Source organism: Kuraishia capsulata, genomic scaffold, assembly GCF_000576695.1.
Source record: "Kuraishia capsulata CBS 1993 genomic scaffold, Kuraishia_capsulata_scaffold_3, whole genome shotgun sequence".
Classification (NCBI taxonomy): domain Eukaryota; kingdom Fungi; phylum Ascomycota; class Pichiomycetes; order Pichiales; family Pichiaceae; genus Kuraishia; species Kuraishia capsulata.
This window is the reverse complement of record NW_019172952.1, coordinates 870,061-888,141: the sequence shown is the minus strand read 5'-3', so window position 1 is coordinate 888,141 and position 18,081 is coordinate 870,061. Positions and strand designations below refer to the sequence as shown.

General features: G+C 46.5%; 9 protein-coding genes across 9 annotated transcripts; 6 read left to right on the top strand and 3 right to left on the bottom strand.

The window, feature by feature from the left end:
- Positions 1-203: 203 nt before the first annotated feature.
- KUCA_T00002721001 (uncharacterized protein) lies at positions 204-1,136 on the top strand (the record flags this gene model as incomplete). Its single annotated transcript, XM_022602998.1, has 1 exon — positions 204-1,136. The coding sequence occupies one exon, from the start codon at positions 204-206 to the stop codon at positions 1,134-1,136; it is 933 nt and encodes a 310-aa protein (XP_022458747.1).
- A 20-nt stretch (positions 1,137-1,156) lies between these two features.
- KUCA_T00002720001 (uncharacterized protein) lies at positions 1,157-3,139 on the bottom strand (the record flags this gene model as incomplete). The annotated part of the gene is made up of 1 exon (XM_022602997.1): positions 1,157-3,139. One exon carries the CDS (start codon positions 3,137-3,139, stop codon positions 1,157-1,159), a length of 1,983 nt encoding a protein of 660 aa, XP_022458746.1.
- A 361-nt stretch (positions 3,140-3,500) lies between these two features.
- On the top strand, positions 3,501-4,634 carry KUCA_T00002719001 (uncharacterized protein; the record flags this gene model as incomplete). Its single annotated transcript, XM_022602995.1, has 1 exon — positions 3,501-4,634. The coding sequence occupies one exon, from the start codon at positions 3,501-3,503 to the stop codon at positions 4,632-4,634; it is 1,134 nt and encodes a 377-aa protein (XP_022458745.1).
- Positions 4,635-5,072: 438 nt separating this feature from the next.
- On the top strand, positions 5,073-6,101 carry KUCA_T00002718001 (uncharacterized protein; the record flags this gene model as incomplete). Its single annotated transcript, XM_022602994.1, has 1 exon — positions 5,073-6,101. The coding sequence occupies one exon, from the start codon at positions 5,073-5,075 to the stop codon at positions 6,099-6,101; it is 1,029 nt and encodes a 342-aa protein (XP_022458744.1).
- A 296-nt stretch (positions 6,102-6,397) lies between these two features.
- On the top strand, positions 6,398-8,041 carry KUCA_T00002717001 (uncharacterized protein; the record flags this gene model as incomplete). Its single annotated transcript, XM_022602993.1, has 1 exon — positions 6,398-8,041. The coding sequence occupies one exon, from the start codon at positions 6,398-6,400 to the stop codon at positions 8,039-8,041; it is 1,644 nt and encodes a 547-aa protein (XP_022458743.1).
- A 140-nt stretch (positions 8,042-8,181) lies between these two features.
- KUCA_T00002716001 (uncharacterized protein) lies at positions 8,182-9,402 on the bottom strand (the record flags this gene model as incomplete). The annotated part of the gene is made up of 2 exons (XM_022602992.1): positions 8,182-9,105; positions 9,160-9,402. The coding sequence occupies 2 exons, from the start codon at positions 9,400-9,402 to the stop codon at positions 8,182-8,184; spliced, it is 1,167 nt and encodes a 388-aa protein (XP_022458742.1).
- A 218-nt stretch (positions 9,403-9,620) lies between these two features.
- KUCA_T00002715001 (uncharacterized protein) lies at positions 9,621-16,394 on the bottom strand (the record flags this gene model as incomplete). The annotated part of the gene is made up of 1 exon (XM_022602991.1): positions 9,621-16,394. The coding sequence occupies one exon, from the start codon at positions 16,392-16,394 to the stop codon at positions 9,621-9,623; it is 6,774 nt and encodes a 2,257-aa protein (XP_022458741.1).
- Positions 16,395-16,859: 465 nt separating this feature from the next.
- KUCA_T00002714001 (uncharacterized protein) lies at positions 16,860-17,042 on the top strand (the record flags this gene model as incomplete). Its single annotated transcript, XM_022602990.1, has 1 exon — positions 16,860-17,042. One exon carries the CDS (start codon positions 16,860-16,862, stop codon positions 17,040-17,042), a length of 183 nt encoding a protein of 60 aa, XP_022458740.1.
- A 315-nt stretch (positions 17,043-17,357) lies between these two features.
- Positions 17,358-17,975, top strand: KUCA_T00002713001 (uncharacterized protein; the record flags this gene model as incomplete). The annotated part of the gene is made up of 1 exon (XM_022602989.1): positions 17,358-17,975. The coding sequence occupies one exon, from the start codon at positions 17,358-17,360 to the stop codon at positions 17,973-17,975; it is 618 nt and encodes a 205-aa protein (XP_022458739.1).
- Positions 17,976-18,081: the final 106 nt, after the last annotated feature.

Here is an 18,081-nt window from a genome sequence, read left to right as displayed (position 1 = left end):
AGTATTTAAATTGAACGTTTAGATCAATTTATCTCATGTCCTAAAATAAAACTGTTATCTATGCCATAAAGGTCATCAGCCTCATCACACAGTGTTTATTGGGGGAAGGGCATCGCATCGCGCAAGTGTGAGATTTTTCAGTCCTAAAAGCATCAGCCAAATTCTTATCTGACCTCAAAAAAACGCCAGTTCCAGGCTCCAATATGGATAGTCTCATACGAAAAATACGACAGAGAGTGCCAGTAAAATATCTGGAGGATATTTCTACAGCAGAGCTGGCACTGAATACCCAAAGGCTACTGCGAGAATGCGAACTGATAGCAAACCGGAACCCATACTACATACTTACCTTCCTGAAATCTGCTATCAAAAGACTGGAACAGGACAACTGCGAGCTTGACGACGAACTGTTTGAATTTTTCAGTGAATTGCTCGGAGCAAAACCGCTGAGTCCCACGGATTTCGAAGTTATCACATACAGCATCAAGGCAGCAGAGAGAGTTGAAAAGGATAGCATAATAGAGATCAACGAATCTCCCCAACTAATCTCGGGATACGGCACCACTGGAAGAAGAACCTGGGAAGCGGCACTATATTTGTCCAATTACTTGCTTGAGAACCCCGATTTGGTTCCAGGAAAGACCGTTTTGGAGTTAGGTGCTGGTACAGGGCTGGTCAGTCTTGCATTGGGGAAGTATACGGGAGCATCCAGCATTGTGGTTACTGATGGAGATGCCAATCTGATTGAGAATTTAGGGGCCACCCTAAAATTGAACAACATCTCCAAAGATGATCCCAAATGGATTTTTCAGAGTTTGCTGTGGGGTGAAGATCAAGTGCCTGATGGTGTTGATATTCTCGTTGGTGCTGATATCACTTATGACTCCACCATCATCCCTGTACTTCTCCAAACCATCACTGCAGCATTCCTTCAGAACCCAAACCTGGTGGTGTACATCTCTGCAACAATCAGAAACGAAGAGACTATTGCGGTTTGGGATAATTCCATAGCGCAGTCAGATATTCAATGCAGCGTGATATCATACTCAAGTTGCCCGAACCAAGACTTGAAAGATTCCGGTATATGGTACAGTGTTACAACCCCGGAGATTAGGATATATGAATTAAGAAAATGATGTAGTGATTAATATACATTTTACAAGGATTGTTTGGCCTTGTTACTCAATGATTTTGCTGTTTGTGCGACCTGTGGACAGTAATGCTTTTCCAGTAAGACGGTCTCCCATAGAACGGCAGCTCCTGGGTTGGCTCTGGCAGGCTCTGTGGCTTCGACGTGGTATACACCATCGTTTATACGGTCTTCTGTGGAGAAAAGACCTGAGACTTCGGAGTATCTTGACATCAGCTTTCCTAAGAATTTCAAAATTGCAATGGAGGACTTTTCAGGCAAGTTGAGCAGGGATAGGTAGAGTCTCTTGGTGAAGGCATGGGCCCGTAAAACCGAACTGGACTTGGACTTGAAGAATATCATCTCCAAAGCACGAAGACACAGCTCTATCATGGTCGAGAAATTGACGGAAGTTGCAGCCAAAAGAGATCCTTTGTCTCTCTGATCTTCGATCAGTCTTGTAGTTCTTCCCTCGATGTTAAACTCATATGCCATAGGAGCCAGGATAAAATATAAGTTGTCCACGAACTTGGACAGATCCATCTGGTTTTTTGGCTGTCCGTCCACCAGCGCGAATGCTGTGACAATTGCCAGAAGAGACTCGCGCACTTGAATTTGGAAACTGTCTTCTTCTTCCAGGTCTCCTGGTTTCGTGGTGAATTCCCAAAGCACAGTCAGGAAGTCTCCCAAAAGATCCATGTTCACCATGTGGGTGTACATGGAGAGACCTTCCAATACTGCAGCCATTAAAGGCTTCGTACCAGATCTTAAGATTTCCAGGTAGAGGGCCAGCAGCATCTGCAAAATCTGAGCCTGGAAATTCTGTCTTTGCTCCACAGTAAGAGCATGTTCGGCCGATTGAATCTCAGCATCGATCTTCTTTCTTTCTTTTCTGGCCTTCCTCTCCTTCTTGGAGAAATGCACTCTATCTTTCTTCTTCAAACGAGGAGTATCTTCACTCTCAACGTTGTTGGGATTGTAGTCCGTTAGAACAGTCAACGACTGAAAAATGTTAAGACAACTCTCGTCCACACGGTGTTTGCGGCCCTTGATGGCATGGCAAAGAGATCTCACAATGTCAAAAGAAATATCTCCCCTCTCAGCATCATCAAGCAAAAGCTGTTGTAAGGTAATAACCGACCTCTCGTAACTTTTGTAGTCTTGCGAGCTTTTGTCAGTTGGTTTTTTCACTGCTCTTCTCACCAATATGTCAAACAACTCTTCTCTGAAATTGAAGTACTTCATGGAACTAGTGAGTTCACAGGCAGCTTTCACTGCCAGATTTCCTAGTTCGATATCACTTTCATTGGCTCCTTGTGAGCCTCTCACATTTCTGGCTTTTGAGCCTAACAGCTGCAGATACGATTTGTAATTCGCAACCATGATCTGCTCGAACTCTCTCTGCTTCTTGACTTCCCTAGAAACTTTTTCTTTCTTCTCAGCATCTGTCAATGGTCTGATCTTGTAACTTGGTGCAATAGATCTAAACACCAAGACCAGAGATAGCAAAGAAAGTTTGCTAGTATTTGGGTTCTTGGATTCTGCCATTCTCCTCAATCTTGACAGCATATTGATATTCTCTTCGGGATCATTTATGAGTTCCTCTGAGAGGTTGGCAACTTCCTCCTTCAACTCTCTCAGCTTCTCTTGAGGAGTTCGACCGTCATCTTCGTCTGAATCGGTATTTTCTTCATCTTCCTCTTGTTCTTCTGGTTCTTCCTCAGACGATTCAACAGGTTCTTCCTTCTTCTTGGGGCTCGGCTGCTTTCTCAGCACTCTCGTTATATTACCATCTTGTGACTTGATTGGCAATCCTTCCACCATCTGCTCCGTGTTATATATAGATCTTGGCTTCATCTCATAGTCTTGTTCTTCATCAGACCAGTTCTGTTCCTCATCAGAAGCTCCATCCAGCGACCTGAACACACCCGAACTCAAGGATGTCTCATCCTGCTTCTTTCTTTTTTTCAGTAGTTCCTCCTTCTTTCTGAGTGCCTTTCTCTTACTCATTTTCTAAAGTCGTTGTAGGTTATCAGGGAGTGATCTGTAAAGCATCTCTACTGTATGCGATCAAAAAAAATTAATTTTCATCTTCTCCAAATTATTTTAATTACGTAACAAATTACGTAAACAAGTATTTGGTAAGACACTCCCGGGCCTTCTGCAGTCCGAAGTTGGTCTCCAACACTTCGGTCATAGAGGATCTGTCGATAGTCCTACTACGCACCGCAAACTTTTCCAATAGTGACCATCGATATGCTTAGGGGCAACACTGTATTTAGAATCAATGGCAGGCTACTCTGCTCTGCTGCTAGACTCTCTTTGAGGAATTGTATGTTGTCACTCAATTGTCTTACTACCGTGAAGTTCAATGGCCTTATTTACTAACATCCAATCCACAGCATTCCACACCTCGGCTTCGAGATATGGTGCTACACCATTTGGTATGCCGGCGATGTCACCCACTATGGAAGAAGGTGGCGTAGTTGAGTGGAAGGTGAAGGAAGGAGATTCTTTCAGCTCAGGTGATGTGCTACTGGAGATTGAGACCGACAAAGCTACCATTGACGTTGAAGCCGTAGACGACGGAAAATTGGCTAAAATCCTGATTCATGATGGTGCAAAGGAGATTAAGGTTGGAACCACAATTGCATTCACTGCTGAGCCAGAAGACGATTTGGCTACCTTGACTTACCCGGAAGAGGAGAGTGCGAAGCCAGCACCAGCTGCTGCCGCAACTCCACCTCCAGCGAAGAAGGAGGAACCAAAGCCAGCCAAAAGTACTGAGGCACCTGCTTCCTCGGGACCAGCTTCCTCGACAAGCTCGGGTGTACTATCCAAGGCAAACCCATCTCAGAAGTTCTTCCCATCTGTGGAGCTCTTGCTAGAGAAGAACTCCATTTCGCACGATGAAGCCCTACAAAAGATTCAGGCGTCTGGTCCAAACGGTCGTATTCTTAAGGGTGATGTATTGGCTTACTTGGGCGAGATCCCCACCGAGGCAGTCACCTCTATCGCCTCTTTTATTAATGGAAGAACCCACTTGGATCTGTCGAACATCAAGTTGAAGGAAGCCGCCCCAGAGGCAAAGTCAGAGTCGCCTAAGGCTGATGCTGCCGCCCCTGCTGCCAAGGCGAAACCAGAACCAGTGAAGGTGTCAAAATCCTACACTCTCCCAGAGGATATAACGATCAAATCAGTTGCTGATCTTCTGGAGTCCGCCAAAGCTTCAGCCGAAAGATACGCCTACGCTACGAAGACCTATGCCAAGTCTGACCTGGTTGATCCAATCTTTGAGGACCTTGTTGCACCTTCAAGAAACATTGATAGATTCAAGATTTCCATCAAGACGGTGGCCAGTGAGCCAGATCTGTTTGAAACCCCCGAAGAGACTTCATTGCCAAGTGTGGTTGTTGAGCTAACACTCAACGAAAAGGCCAGTGACTCCAAGAAGAGAGCTGAGCTTTTCTTGTCCAAGTTTGGTGAAATTTTGTCAAAGGCATAGAGTACATATGCAAAATGTAAACCCAATATAAGACTTTTCAAACTGAAAATGCCAATTTCTCGGAGCAGACAATAGCTCGGCTTATCAATGTAGCGAGCACAGGCCGCCGATAATGACGTGCGGCTTAAACGGTCGTGTTATCGCTTCAAAATCATATCGGATTTGGTGGGTTTTTTTCACTCGTGAGGGCATCGGATAACCCGCACAAGCAAAAATTGGTCATAATAGAACACGGGCTTCAGGTTAGTCATTTATCCTGGCTTGCAAGCAGCTTACAATAAGTTTGTGATCCTTTTTCTCGGTCTCAGTGCTATATCTGGCTCGGACGAGTGCTTGATTTTTTAGCAGACGTGTTAGTGATACCAAGGAAGGCATAGCCCTACGATTGGAGAAGGGCTTTTCCAGTTCCACTGATTAGATTCACGAGTAATTTTAGCAATGACCATACTATTTCACGAGGAAATGTTCAGTCCAGCATCCAAAGTGCTATCAATACAATCGCATGTGGTCCACGGGTATGTAGGGAACAAAGCTGCTACTTTCCCTCTGCAGACACTGGGCTGGGATGTTGATGTGCTGAATTCTGTGAATTACTCCAACCACACAGGTTATGGCTCAGTCACGGGCACCATGGCCTCGGGAAGTGAGCTCCAGGACATTTATGAAGGACTCAAAAAAATAGACCAGCGGTACGAGGCAATACTCACAGGGTACATTCATGGAGCAGACACCGTCAAATCCGTGGGAAAGATCTGTAACGACATCAAGAAGAAATCGCCAGAAGTTATGTGGCTCTTGGACCCGGTAATGGGAGATGAAGGTCTGCTTTATGTCAGTGAAGAGGTGATACCCGTTTACAGAGAGATCCTGTCCAGTGGGAATGTCGATATAATAACTCCAAACCAGTTCGAGGCTGAGATGTTGGTGGAGTTTGCCATAGTGGACAAGCAAAGTCTGAAGCTTGCACTATCCACATTGCACAACAAATTCAAAGTGAAACATGTGGTGATATCATCATTGTCACTGTCTGCAAAGGAACTAGAAGTTGAGTGTCACAATGATGAGTCCCTGTTTGCAGTCGTCTCTTCATTCATAGAAGGACTTGACGATTGCGTAAAGCCTCCAGTGGTTCTTGAGATCAAAAAGCTGGAATCGTATTTTACTGGCGTGGGTGACCTTTTCTCGGCATTGCTGCTCGACAGGGTATTCAAGTACTCCAAGGAAATTGCTGACGAAACCAGTCTCCACAGTCGCGAATTGTTGGTGAAATCTACCAATGAAGTGATGTCAGTAATGTCTAAAGTCTTGGAAGTGACCGCTAATCTGGCAGTCAAAAGTCTGGGCAAACCCGTAACTGGCAAGATCGGTTCCACAGAAACCATGAAGGAATGCGAACTCAGAATCGTAGAGTGCCGCGGCCTTTACTCAAAACATCATCAGAAGTACATTCCTTTCGAGTTAAGTTAGCATTATATTCAGTCATTCAATCAAGCATTCTTCACCAGGGGTTCCTAATGACTATAAACCATTCATATCCGGAGTAGTGTTCAGTCTCAATAATACGTCACTTATCTAATCTGCACAAGAACGGCCTTTGAAAGATTTGATGATGATGATGGAGCACGTGATATTTCAAATCTGCTTTACCCAATTCGCTTGCCGGGGAATAAAATCATGGGTTTCTGCGATTTTTTCTCACTTTTTTGAAAAGTAAACCACTGTTATCGGACCTTGATCTCACGACATTTGCATATTCCACGACAATGCTTCCACCACACGGCGGTATCCTCCAAGATCTCGTCGAGAGAGACGCTTCTATCAAAAACGAGCTTCTGGCTGAAGTCCCAGCACTCAGGTCAATCGTTCTCACCGACCGTCAAATATGCGATCTCGAGTTGATTTTGAACGGAGGATTCTCTCCTCTCACTGGATTCCTCGTGAAAAAGGACTACTTGTCTGTTGTCGAGGAAATGAGACTTGCTTCGGGAGAGATCTGGTCTATTCCTATCACCTTGGACCTCACTCAATCTGAGGCTTCCAAGTTTGAAATCGGAGACAGAGTGGTGTTGAGAGACCCCAGAGACGATAAGCCACTTTCGATCCTGACTGTCGAGGACAAGTATGTCCCAGACAAGGAGAATGAGGCCAAGAAGGTTTTCAGAGGAGATCCAGAACACCCTGCCGTCAGATACTTGTTTGACGTTGCCGGAGACGTCTACATCGGTGGTTCTTTGCAGGCTATTCAACTACCAACCCATTACGACTATGCTGCACTTAGAAGAACTCCAGCACAACTGAGATCGGAGTTCAAGAGCAGAGACTGGGAAAGAGTGGTTGCTTTCCAGACCAGAAACCCAATGCACAGGGCTCATAGAGAACTGACTGTCAGAGCCGCACGTGAGCAATTGGCCAACGTTCTTGTCCACCCAGTTGTTGGTCTGACCAAACCTGGTGACATTGATCATCACACCAGAGTTAAGGTTTACCAGGAAATCATCAAGAAGTACCCCAACGGTATGGCCCAGCTGGCTCTTTTGCCTCTGGCCATGAGAATGGCCGGAGACAGAGAAGCTGTCTGGCACGCAATCATCCGCAAGAACTTTGGAGCTTCGCACTTCATCGTTGGTCGTGACCATGCTGGTCCAGGCTCCAACTCCAAGGGTGTTGATTTCTATGGTCCTTACGATGCTCAGGAGTTGGTGGAAAAGCACAAGTCTGAGCTAGGCATCCAAGTGGTTCCTTTCAGAATGGTGACTTACTTGCCAGAAGAGGACAGATATGCCCCAATAGATACCGTCAAGGAGGGAACTAAGACTTTGAACATTTCAGGTACTGAGCTCAGAAAGAGATTGAGAGACGGAACCCATATTCCAGAATGGTTCTCCTACCCTGAGGTGGTGTCTATATTGAGAGAATCTCATCCACCAAGACCACAACAAGGTTTTGCCCTGTACCTCACTGGCCTGCCAAATTCTGGTGTTGATGCTTTGGCACAGGCACTACTCGCGACCTTCAATCAATTTTCAGGTGCTAGACACATTTCCCTTCTTGATGGAAAGAACGTTCCTGAATCTGCCATTCCATTCGTTGCCCATGAATTGGTTAGATCCGGTGCTGGAGTTATAATCGCCGACCCAAGAATTGCTCCTTCGGCTGAGACCATTGCCGCTGCCAAAAAGGTCATCTCCAAGGCCGGTTCTTTCATCACGCTCTCGTTGGAGACCTCTCTCGAGGATGTCAGCAAGGTTGACAGAAAGGGCTACTATGCCGAGGAGAGAACCGACGTGGCGTCCTACAAGAACCCCGAGAATGCTGAGATCAAGGTGGACTTGTACAGTGAGGGTACCACCATTGCCATTCAAAAGACCGTGCTGTATCTAGAGGAGCAGGGATTTTTCAAGTTCTAAAGGAACTCCATAGAGGATCTACCATTGTGCTCAATTTCTGTATTCTGTATTCTGTATTCTGTAATCTGTAATCTGTGATTTGTAATCTGTTGATATGACTGCGTCCTGTCTATGTAATTGTTGTTCTAGGCCTGTTTTGGTCAGTAACACCTGATGCCATTGCTCGCGACCTTGTTGGGGCTCCCTCTTCTCATTACCAATGAGTTTTTCGGAATCACTCCCCTGATTGACATCTCATCGATATGGTAGGCAACATCCTTGTAATCAACACCCTTGTCCAGTAAAATTCCAGCAAGTCCGGCAACCACTGGTGAAGCCATGGAGGTGCCCGACAAGTTTGTGGGGGACTCTTCATTCTTTCCACAAAGACTTTCAACCGCGATGCCCGAGGAAAACACGTTTATACATGGCCCCCAATTTGAGAAGGGAGCAATCTTGTCGCTGGTGTCATCAATTGCCCCAACAGAGATTGCAAATGGCGAACCCGCGGGAGAAGTGTTGCATGCATCTATGTTGTTGTTTCCAGCAGCTACCACAACGACCATCCCTGACTTGTAGGTGGCCATTACAGCTTCGTCCAAAACCACATTCTTATATGCTCCCAACGAAAGATTCACCACTCCGGGCATTCCACTGTCTTGCCTGTGTTTTACGGCAAACTCCAAACCACCAATCACTGAAGAGAGTGTTCCTGAACCTTCATCATCCAGAACCTTGATGGAGACGATGTTGATCTTTTTGGCCACGCCGTAAGTCTTTGAGCCTATCAGACCGGCAACGTGTGTTCCATGACCCACCTTATCATTACAGTTTTCAGAAGCTGAAAAGTTGGGACCAGAAACTGCTCTTCCCTCGAGCTCGGGATGGTCGGTGTTGACACCAGTATCAACAACATAGGCGGTAACGCCCTCTCCCTCATGCTCCGAGTCGAAACAGTAAGCCCTTGAATCTGGATTCTTCGAAACTGGGCCTTCCTGAGAAAGTCTGGCAAGATGCTTGGGAGCGTCAGTCTGTTGATCTATATGTAGGGCGTTTACAACGATGTCGGGTGTGACCTTGGCAACCTGTTGACGGCGTTAGTATCAAACGGTAGGTGGTCAAAAATGGGTCTAAATTACTAGAGGATTCGACAGTAGCCTCTGAAGAACATCATCTTCAAATTTTCCAGAGAACCCTTCAAACCCGCCAAATGAGATCCGGCTTTTGATGGAGTCTCTCACATGGTGAGTTGCCTTGATGGAGTCGTCCTGTTTGAACAGATCATCTGCTGTGAACGGCGCTTTGAGTTGAGCAAAATAATCTCCAGCTGAAACCAGACTCAATAGGTACGAGATCACGAATATTGTGCAAACGAATCTCATTTTCTAGCAATGACAACAGGTGTTTTTTGGAGCTTGGAGGAAGAACAAGGTTCAAAAGATAAGCGCCAGAACCTGCTTATCTTTGGTGATCTCCACCATGTAGGCGGGCAGCCTGCATGAACGTGCATGACTTTATAACCAGACAGCCAGTGCGTACTACTCCATGCTACCACAAAATCAAAATTAAAAGATTATAAGCAAATTTGTACAAGTTGATATTATTTAAAATGTTTCATCAACTTCTTCTTGTCTTCCTCTGGCAAGAATGAGATGATCTCCGAGAGACCGCTGCTGACCGAGTCGACATCGGTCTTGAACAACTTCGCCAACGTCTGCTTCACCATGTCAGACTTGAGCTTCTTGATGTTGGAATCCAACAACTTGTGGTTCTCCTCGATCCAAAGCGCAACCGCCTGGTCGTTGTTCTCATCCAGCGAGGATGGCAACCAGGAGGTCAAACGGGCAACCTTCTCCAATCTAGTGGAGCCTGGTGCCAAGTGTTCCCCGATGCGTCTGACGAGGTACTCCTCATTCAAACGACGGCGCAAACGCCAGAAGAAGAAACGACGGGCATCGGTCCACTCCAGTTCCTTTCTGATGACGCCCTTCGCGAGCATACGACCGGATCTGTCATGCAAATCGGCGAATTGGATAGAAACCTGGGAGTAGACTGGAAGCAGCTGGTTCTCTCTGGCAGCCAACTTCTTTGCCAGAACAGAATGATCCTCAGCACTCAACGAAGGATCGGCCATCTTCGCACGAAGATCTTTGCAGACCTCATCCAATCTACCCATGGTGGCAGTCAATTTGTCCTTACGGTACTTGATACCAACCATTCCTTCAGGCTCCAAGACACCAGCTCTGGCCTCTACATCCGCGTACATTTCCATCATATCAGCGTTGATAGTGGTGTCAACAACGACCCAAGATCCTCCTCTCAACTCACCAGTTGGCGGAATATAGATCATGATAGGCTGGTTGAAACCCACAAGAGCATCCACGATGAAGGATCCATATTTCAACACTTCGTTGTACATGTCACGCTGACCACCAGAGAATCCTCTCCAGTTGGCCAAAATCATCAAAGGCAACTCTTCACCGTGGTTGAAATCATTGATTGCTTGAGCAGTCTTGAATGCAGAGTTAGGGTACCACACTTGACCAGCTTCTTGGACTAAAAACTCCGTAGAATCAGGATTGGCAGGGTCTGCTGGACATAGGTTATCCATAGTTCTGGTCTCAACACCGATGACACCAATAGGAATACCACCAAGACGGGCTCTACCAACAACGACACCCTTGGCCCAGCCTGACAAAGTCTCTTGGAAAGAGTTTTTGTCAAACAGACCGGCTTCGAATCCCTCAGGTGTATCACGACCTTCAATCATCCATCTAACATCGTATGGTTCGTTCTTCAGTGGCTTGAAGTCCACATCTCTGTCCCAAGAGTCCTCAATAGATGGCAAGATTGGGACTGGCATACCACGCTTGGCTGGAACATACGACAACCAGTCCATGATTTGCTCGACACCTGCCAAATCGTTGGCAGCAGTCAAGTGAGAAACACCGTTACGGTACATGATCTGAGTACCACCCAACTGCAAGTTGGAGGTGTACACTTCACTTCCAAGCAACTTATTGAGGGCTGGGGCACCAGTCAGAATGATTGGTTGACCCTCAATTTGAATGGCTCTTTGACCCAATCTCACCAAGTAAGCACCAATACCAACAGATCTGCAAGTGACCAAAGAGATGGTAAAGATGTCCTTGTAAGCCCTCGAAGTGGCACCCGCAATGAGACCGGAGCCCTTCAAACACTCAACACCAAGTCCATCTTCGGCACCAATAATGGCCTTAATGACATGGCGCTCCTTTCCTGCTTCAACCACTTTTTCAGTGACAACTGAAGCGGCCTTGCCAGCCTTCTCAAGTTCAGCCTTGTCCTCTGAGGTCAAGTAAAGATACTCAAATCCCTTAGCTGGCTCATTCTCATCAAACCAAGACACTTTGTAGTAAGGCAATAACTCCTCCGCAATACCAATTCTGGCACCGGAGTTCGCAGACAGGTAGATTCTTGGAATTCCAAGCTTTCTAGCCAACTCAGTAGCCTTGTTGAAGTAGGCATCTTCTTTTGGACCAAACGAACCAATCTTGAAGGTGATGTCATTGGCAACAATAATGAACTGTCTTCCACGAGGATATTCTGGAGTCTTGGCAGTGACCTTGAATGCAACCATACCAACGTTGTTTGCACCTGGTTCTCTGGCAACCTCTGCAAACTCACCGGATTCATCAATGATGAGTTCACTGGATTCAAAGATATCGTTAGGAATCTTGGCCTCGGGAGAATGCTTCTTCCATTGGGAAATAGTAGCCTGGCGGAACAACTCTGGGAAATCATAGACATAGGTCGTTCCCATAACATGAGCCTTGTATCTCTTTGGTTGTAACCACTCCTTGGTTGGGTATGGAGTTGAGATTGGTCTCAAGTGCATAGCACCTGGAGTGCCAATAGACTTGAAGATCCACTCTCCGTTGTCATTCTTAACTTCCATGTACATTTCAGACTTGACAACATATCCGGATACATTGTTGATCATGGCTCTGAGAGGGAATGGAACACCTGAGCTTGAGTCAGTGCACATGATTCTGATCTCAGCAGAGGTAACCCGCAATCTCCACAGTCTTCTTCCGAATCTCTCGAGGAAACCACCAAATGCACTTTCCACATCTTCTGGAGTAACATTGAAAACCGCAGAAAAGTTGATGAAAATATGGTTGAGGTCAGTGTTCGAAGTATCGATGACTTCGAGAGCGTCCAAGATGTCTGACATCAGTCTGTGGGCCTCAGAAATCAGGTACTCGGAGATCGTGACATCGTCTCTGATCTTGCCGGTTCTGATAATACCTCTTGTAAAGTAACGTTTGTCCACACCAGATGAGTTCTTGGCAACAGCCTCGTAAACGTGGATGTTTCTGTTGTCAGTGACAACTGGCTTGATGTTGAAGTTGGATAACCTACCTAGCTCCAATTGGAAAGCCAATGCGGGTTCGATGTGACGAATAACATCGTCCTCGTCGTAGTTTGGACCCTTGAAAGTGTAGTACTTTGGATAGGCACCAATCTTGTCACCGAAAACGAAGGAAACACGACGGATTCCGGAGGCCAACAAATCATCCTTGTTATCTCTGAGGATTTCATGCAATCTAGCCAAGACCTCGGCCTCGGAGCTGAAACCTTCATAGCTTCCAACGAAGATATTGCAAACGTTCTTGAGCCCACCCTCGGCAGGAGAGTTGGAGCGGTCTGGAACAGGAGCAGAAGGCTTGGTCTTCTTGGGAATAACATCAAGACCCTTGGAGAGCATTTCTTCCACATCGTCCAGATGAGCAGCTGGAACCAAGATACCAGTTCTCAATGGCTGCGTGTCGTTCTTGTTGATCATGAAAGTCAAATCGGAAACGGACACAGCACGATTCATTGCTGGTGATTTACCGTTCCTGACGCCTTCTGGGACGGCATTGTAGGCAGCAGTGGACAAAGCTGGAAGCTGGAATTTCCATTCCACAATAGGCAGTGATCCCGCCGGATGGTGCTTCAGTTCAGCAACAGAGTATGCACGGTAAGCTCTTCTGATGTACACCTCAGCGGCAGCAGATGCAACCCAAGGATCTGAGCTGACGATGAATTGAGAAAGAACATCGAACACGGTGTAGTTGGAGTCAATGACATCCTTGATCTTCTGGAACTCTGGCAACTTGTGTTCAGAGCTGGTGGTCTCGCCGTATCTGGTGTCAACGACAGAAGACTTCAGGATCAACTCAAGTTGATCGGATCTCTCTTTGATTGAAGGCATAGAGCATTGGATCAAAATCTCACGCGCTTTCAAAGCAACCTTGGCTGTGCCTCTGGTGTCCAAATCGACTATCTTCTTCAATGGCTCGCGCAAAGCGTTGGCAGCACCTGGAACACTTTGGCAGATTGGTTGATAGATCGCCAAAATAGCAGCAATCAAAGTATTTCTGGCACCAATTCTCGAGTGGGAGAGAGCAATTGCAATAACCTTGTTGAGGTCATCTTTATTGTTGTCTCTCAGCTGCAAAATAACATCCTCCTCGCGAACGTTTTGGCCTGCAAACAAAGATTCCACACTGTAGTAGCTTTCGAGCAAGTTTGCAAAGACAGAGTACTCATGAGCCTTCAAGCCATCGTGGTAACGTTGTGCCAATTCCGAGAGTGGAGCAACGACTTGAAGGAAGGAGGCGTCACTTCCATTTTCTGACTTCTCAATCAGTTTCAGTATCTGCTTGGCTGGGAATTCAGCACCCCTACGGTGCGATCTCTCAACCAGGTCAGTGAAACTGGCGTCCAACTTAGCTGGCAATCTCGAGTGCAGAGCAGAGACTTGTTGAGACCATTCGGAGTAAGGCAAATCTGGGTTCTTCAAAATGTCCAACAGGTCTCTCAAAGTTGCATTCATCACGACTTGGTTATCGAAACCAGCCAAGATGTTCTGCAAGATTGAGAGCAGCGAGGCAAACTTATGCGCAGGTTTCGTTCCTTCGATGAATGGAGAGCCCATATCCGGCAGAGTACCTTCAAATGGCAGAGCATGCTTGGACTTGGAAGGATCATCCAGAGCCAAAATGGCAAGTATATCACCGGCAGAGACGGTGGATCCTGGTTGCTTCAGCAGCTGCAAGATACCGTTAGCCTGCGCAACAAGGGGCATACACATCTTCATGACTTCAACCTCTGCAAATGGCTGACCAGCAGAGATGTGCTCGCCATTTTCAACGAGATACTTCACGAGCTTTCCTGGAGAAGGAGTTCTCAATTGGGTTGGATCGTTTTCGACCTCCAGAAGACAGGTCTTTCCATCGACAGAAATACGAGTAGCACCAACCTCTTCCTTCCAATAAACGCTGTGAGACTTTCCTCCCATGGCACACAGCAGACCACCATCTGACAGTGGTCTTACTTGAACATCACATCTGGAACCGTTGATGAACAAAGTGTATATATCGTTTGCGGCCTTGGCAGTTGTGAATTTGTAGCGTTGGCCCTCGTAGATGAAGTCAACTGGGAAGATAGTCTTGAGTTTGTCCTTGCTTGGGACCTGACCACGTTCAAGGGAACCAATGTATTCCCTCTTGTTTTCATCACTAGCAATGTGGGCCTTGGTGACGGCACCACAGATAACTGCAAGAGTAGGGTCTGGTCTTTCAGCAGTGAGCCTCTTGGTGATGAGTTCGTCCAACCAACCGGTGGTGATCGTGTTATTCTCAAAGTCTGGGGTTTCCAGAAGCTTGATCAGGTATTCCACGGTGGTTCTGAAATCACCCCTGATGGAGAGCTCCTTCAAAGCAACAACCATGTGCTTTCTGGAGGCTTGACGGTTTTCACCAAATGCAAAGATATGTCCAAACTGGGAGTCGGAAAACGAATGGATAGAAGACTGGTTGCTGACAGAGAAGTAACCCCAAACGTTTGAGGACGATCTGAAGTTCAACTCGTGCAACGAACCACCAGAAGGCTTGAATCCTTCACCTGGATCTTCCGACGTTATACGACAGGCAGTAGTGTGGCCCTTTGGAACCGGCCTTCTCTGAGTCCTCAAAGAGTCTTCAGATTTGAACTCAAAATCTATCGAAGTAGAAGTGTGTGGGTCGACACCGTACATCAATCTGATGTCCTTAATACGATGCAATGGGATACCCATGGCGATTTGCAGCTGGGCAGCTGGCAAGTTGACACCAGTCACCATCTCTGTGGTTGGATGTTCGACCTGCAATCTTGGGTTCAACTCCAAGAAGTAAAATTTGTCATCGGCGTGAGAGTACAGATATTCAACGGTACCTGCACTGACATAACCAACCAACTTTCCCAATCTAACAGCAGCGTTTTCCATCGCTCTGAAAGTTTCTGGCTTGGCAATTGTCACTGGAGCCTCTTCGATAATCTTCTGATGTCTTCTTTGAACAGAACAGTCTCTTCCAAAAAGCGAGATGTTGGTACCATATTGGTCAGCCAGCAGCTGGACCTCCAGATGTCTGGCACTTCCCGCTAGTTGCATAATGAAGATGGGGGAACCTGGAATCTCGTTGGCTGCCTGGTCGTAAAGGGAGAGGAAATCCTCTTCACGCTGCACCTGTCTGATACCTTTTCCTCCACCACCTTCGGATGCTTTGATCATAACTGGGAAGCCGATAAGCTTGGCCTTCATTAAACCATCTTCTGGAGATGTGCAACAACCCTTAGCGTAGGTCTCATCATCAACCGAGACGAGGTTGGTTTCTGGGTCCACCACAACTTTGTCAATACCGGTACCAGACCATGGGATACATGGCACCTTGGCGTGCTGTGCAACAATGGTGGAACTGATTTTGTCACCCAGAGATCTCATGGCAGATCCTGGGGGACCTATGAACACGATTTTGCTCTTGGCAAGCATCTCAGGCAGCAATGGGTTCTCCGAGGCGTGGCCCCACCCTGCCCAAACAGCATCGACATTCGTCCTCTCGGCAATGTCAACGATCAAATCAACATTAGCGTAGTTGTTGTTATTTGTTCCTCCGGGGACTTCAACGTACTGGTCGGCCATCCTGATGTATTCCGCATTAGCCTCCAAGTCCTCCAAAGTAGCCATCGCAACAAACTGTATAGCACGCTCATCCGAAAAGGTCTCATAGGCCCATTTTCTGACAGAACGTATCTCCTTGACTGCGGCTATACCGTTGTTGGCAATAAGTACCTTGGAAATCACCGTGTGACCATCGTGCTTTAGGACAAAGTCTCTTATGGGAGATGGCTCGGCGACCTCGACGGAGTTCTTACCAAGGAAATGCCTCGGAAGGCCCTTGTGAAGTTCAGAAGCAGTCATGATCGTTCTTTTTCCAATTTGAATGAAATTAGGTTTGGATCTCGGAGATAGAAACCTAGTAAATCGATCTTTGGCAAAGTTAGTATGGAAAACCAAACGGCATAACATATATTGGTCTCTCTCGTTCAGCCAACAGCCCTGCTATCGCCGCTATCGCTATTCGAACACAAACTAGGGGCAAAAATCTTAAATATGACCACAGGATTCCCGATGAAACTTCAAGTCAACACCAAATATTAATGGCAAATAACAAAGTCCAGTGCTTCTGTCACACTGAAAAAGGTTGGGGAGCCATCTGTCATTTGGCAATGTGTCATGAACGTTTCGCTTCCAGAACTCAATAGTTCTGGCAATAGTCGAGATTCGGTGCCAGAGACAAGAGCATTCATGAAGTAACCCATTGTTTGCAATCCCGTGTAATGTAGATGAGCATTGTAGTCTGAATGACATGATTGGTGATTCTTGTTTTAGTCAAAAAGCGAGCGCAATCGCAAGTGCAATTGTCAGGGTCGAGGAACCGCTCGCTTCTAACAGATAACAGTGGGGCAGAATAGGGGCCTCACATAGCGAAGAATGACCCAAGAAGAGAGACAAATATTAGCAGTGAATACGTACAAATGGTTCAAATCAGAGGCACAGAAACTGTGTCAAAAGAATGGAATAATGACGGCTCTTAGGAAGTACAGACAAAGGAAGAGAGATCAAGACACTGAGGTGCTTATAATATTAAGTGACACGAAAAATTACGTTGCCTAACCAACAACGCTCCCGGCCTAACAAAGCCGTAGAAAAATTGTTCGAAATTCGGGTCCTACTCAACAACCCAACAGGGCCTTGCTGGGATAGAAAGCTGTGTGCACGGTGATGTCACTCCATTTGTTATTCGCACTACTTTACTTTGCACGACCTTGGTTCTCGATAATCTTTTGATGCACTACCTTTTGCTGGCCAATTTTTCTTCGTCTTGTCTAGCGAAAAATTGGCCATCAGTCAAACTCCGTAACGACGGACATCCACTGTACATATTATAAGGCGTGTCCGATATACATCGAAGGGGTCTAATACATCATCATGTCTTGGTTATTGGGATCTTCAAAAAAAGAGGAGCAGCCAGCGGCTCCAGCACCATCGTCACTTCCGTTTGACCCCTCCACTTTGACCGATATTTCAGTCTTGAACGAAACATCCCGTTTGCATCCGCTCGCCGGTCTCGATAAAGGCATCGAGTATTTAGATCTAGAAGATGAAGCGCTTTCATCGCTAGAGGGCTCTCAAGGTGTGATCGCTTCCAGAGGCTGGTCCGACGATCTGTGTTACGGAACAGGTACACTATATTTACTCGGCTTAGGTGTTGGTGGAGCCTATGGGCTTTCCGAAGGCATAAACGCAATTCCAAAGGGTGAAAATGTTCCAGGAAAGTTGAAGCTGAATACTATTCTGAACCACGTCACAAAGCGTGGTCCTTTCCTGGGTAACTCCGCTGGTGTTCTGGCTCTTTCATATAATCTGATCAACAGTTCTCTGGATGCCTTCAGAGGAAAGCACGACGACTTGAACTCTCTGGCGGCAGGTGCTCTAGCAGGTGCTCTTTACAAGAGTTCCAAGGGTTTGAAGCCAATGGGGATTGCTTCCGCCGTGATGACTGTCGGTGCAGGTGCTTGGTGTGGCCTGAAACGCTACTTGGTGTAGATGTAAATAGTGAAATGAATAGTGGAATAGTGAAACTGTGGTCTATGAGAATCAAAGATACGAAGCCAGAAGTTATATATAGTAAGATCTTTTTGAATGTCTTATC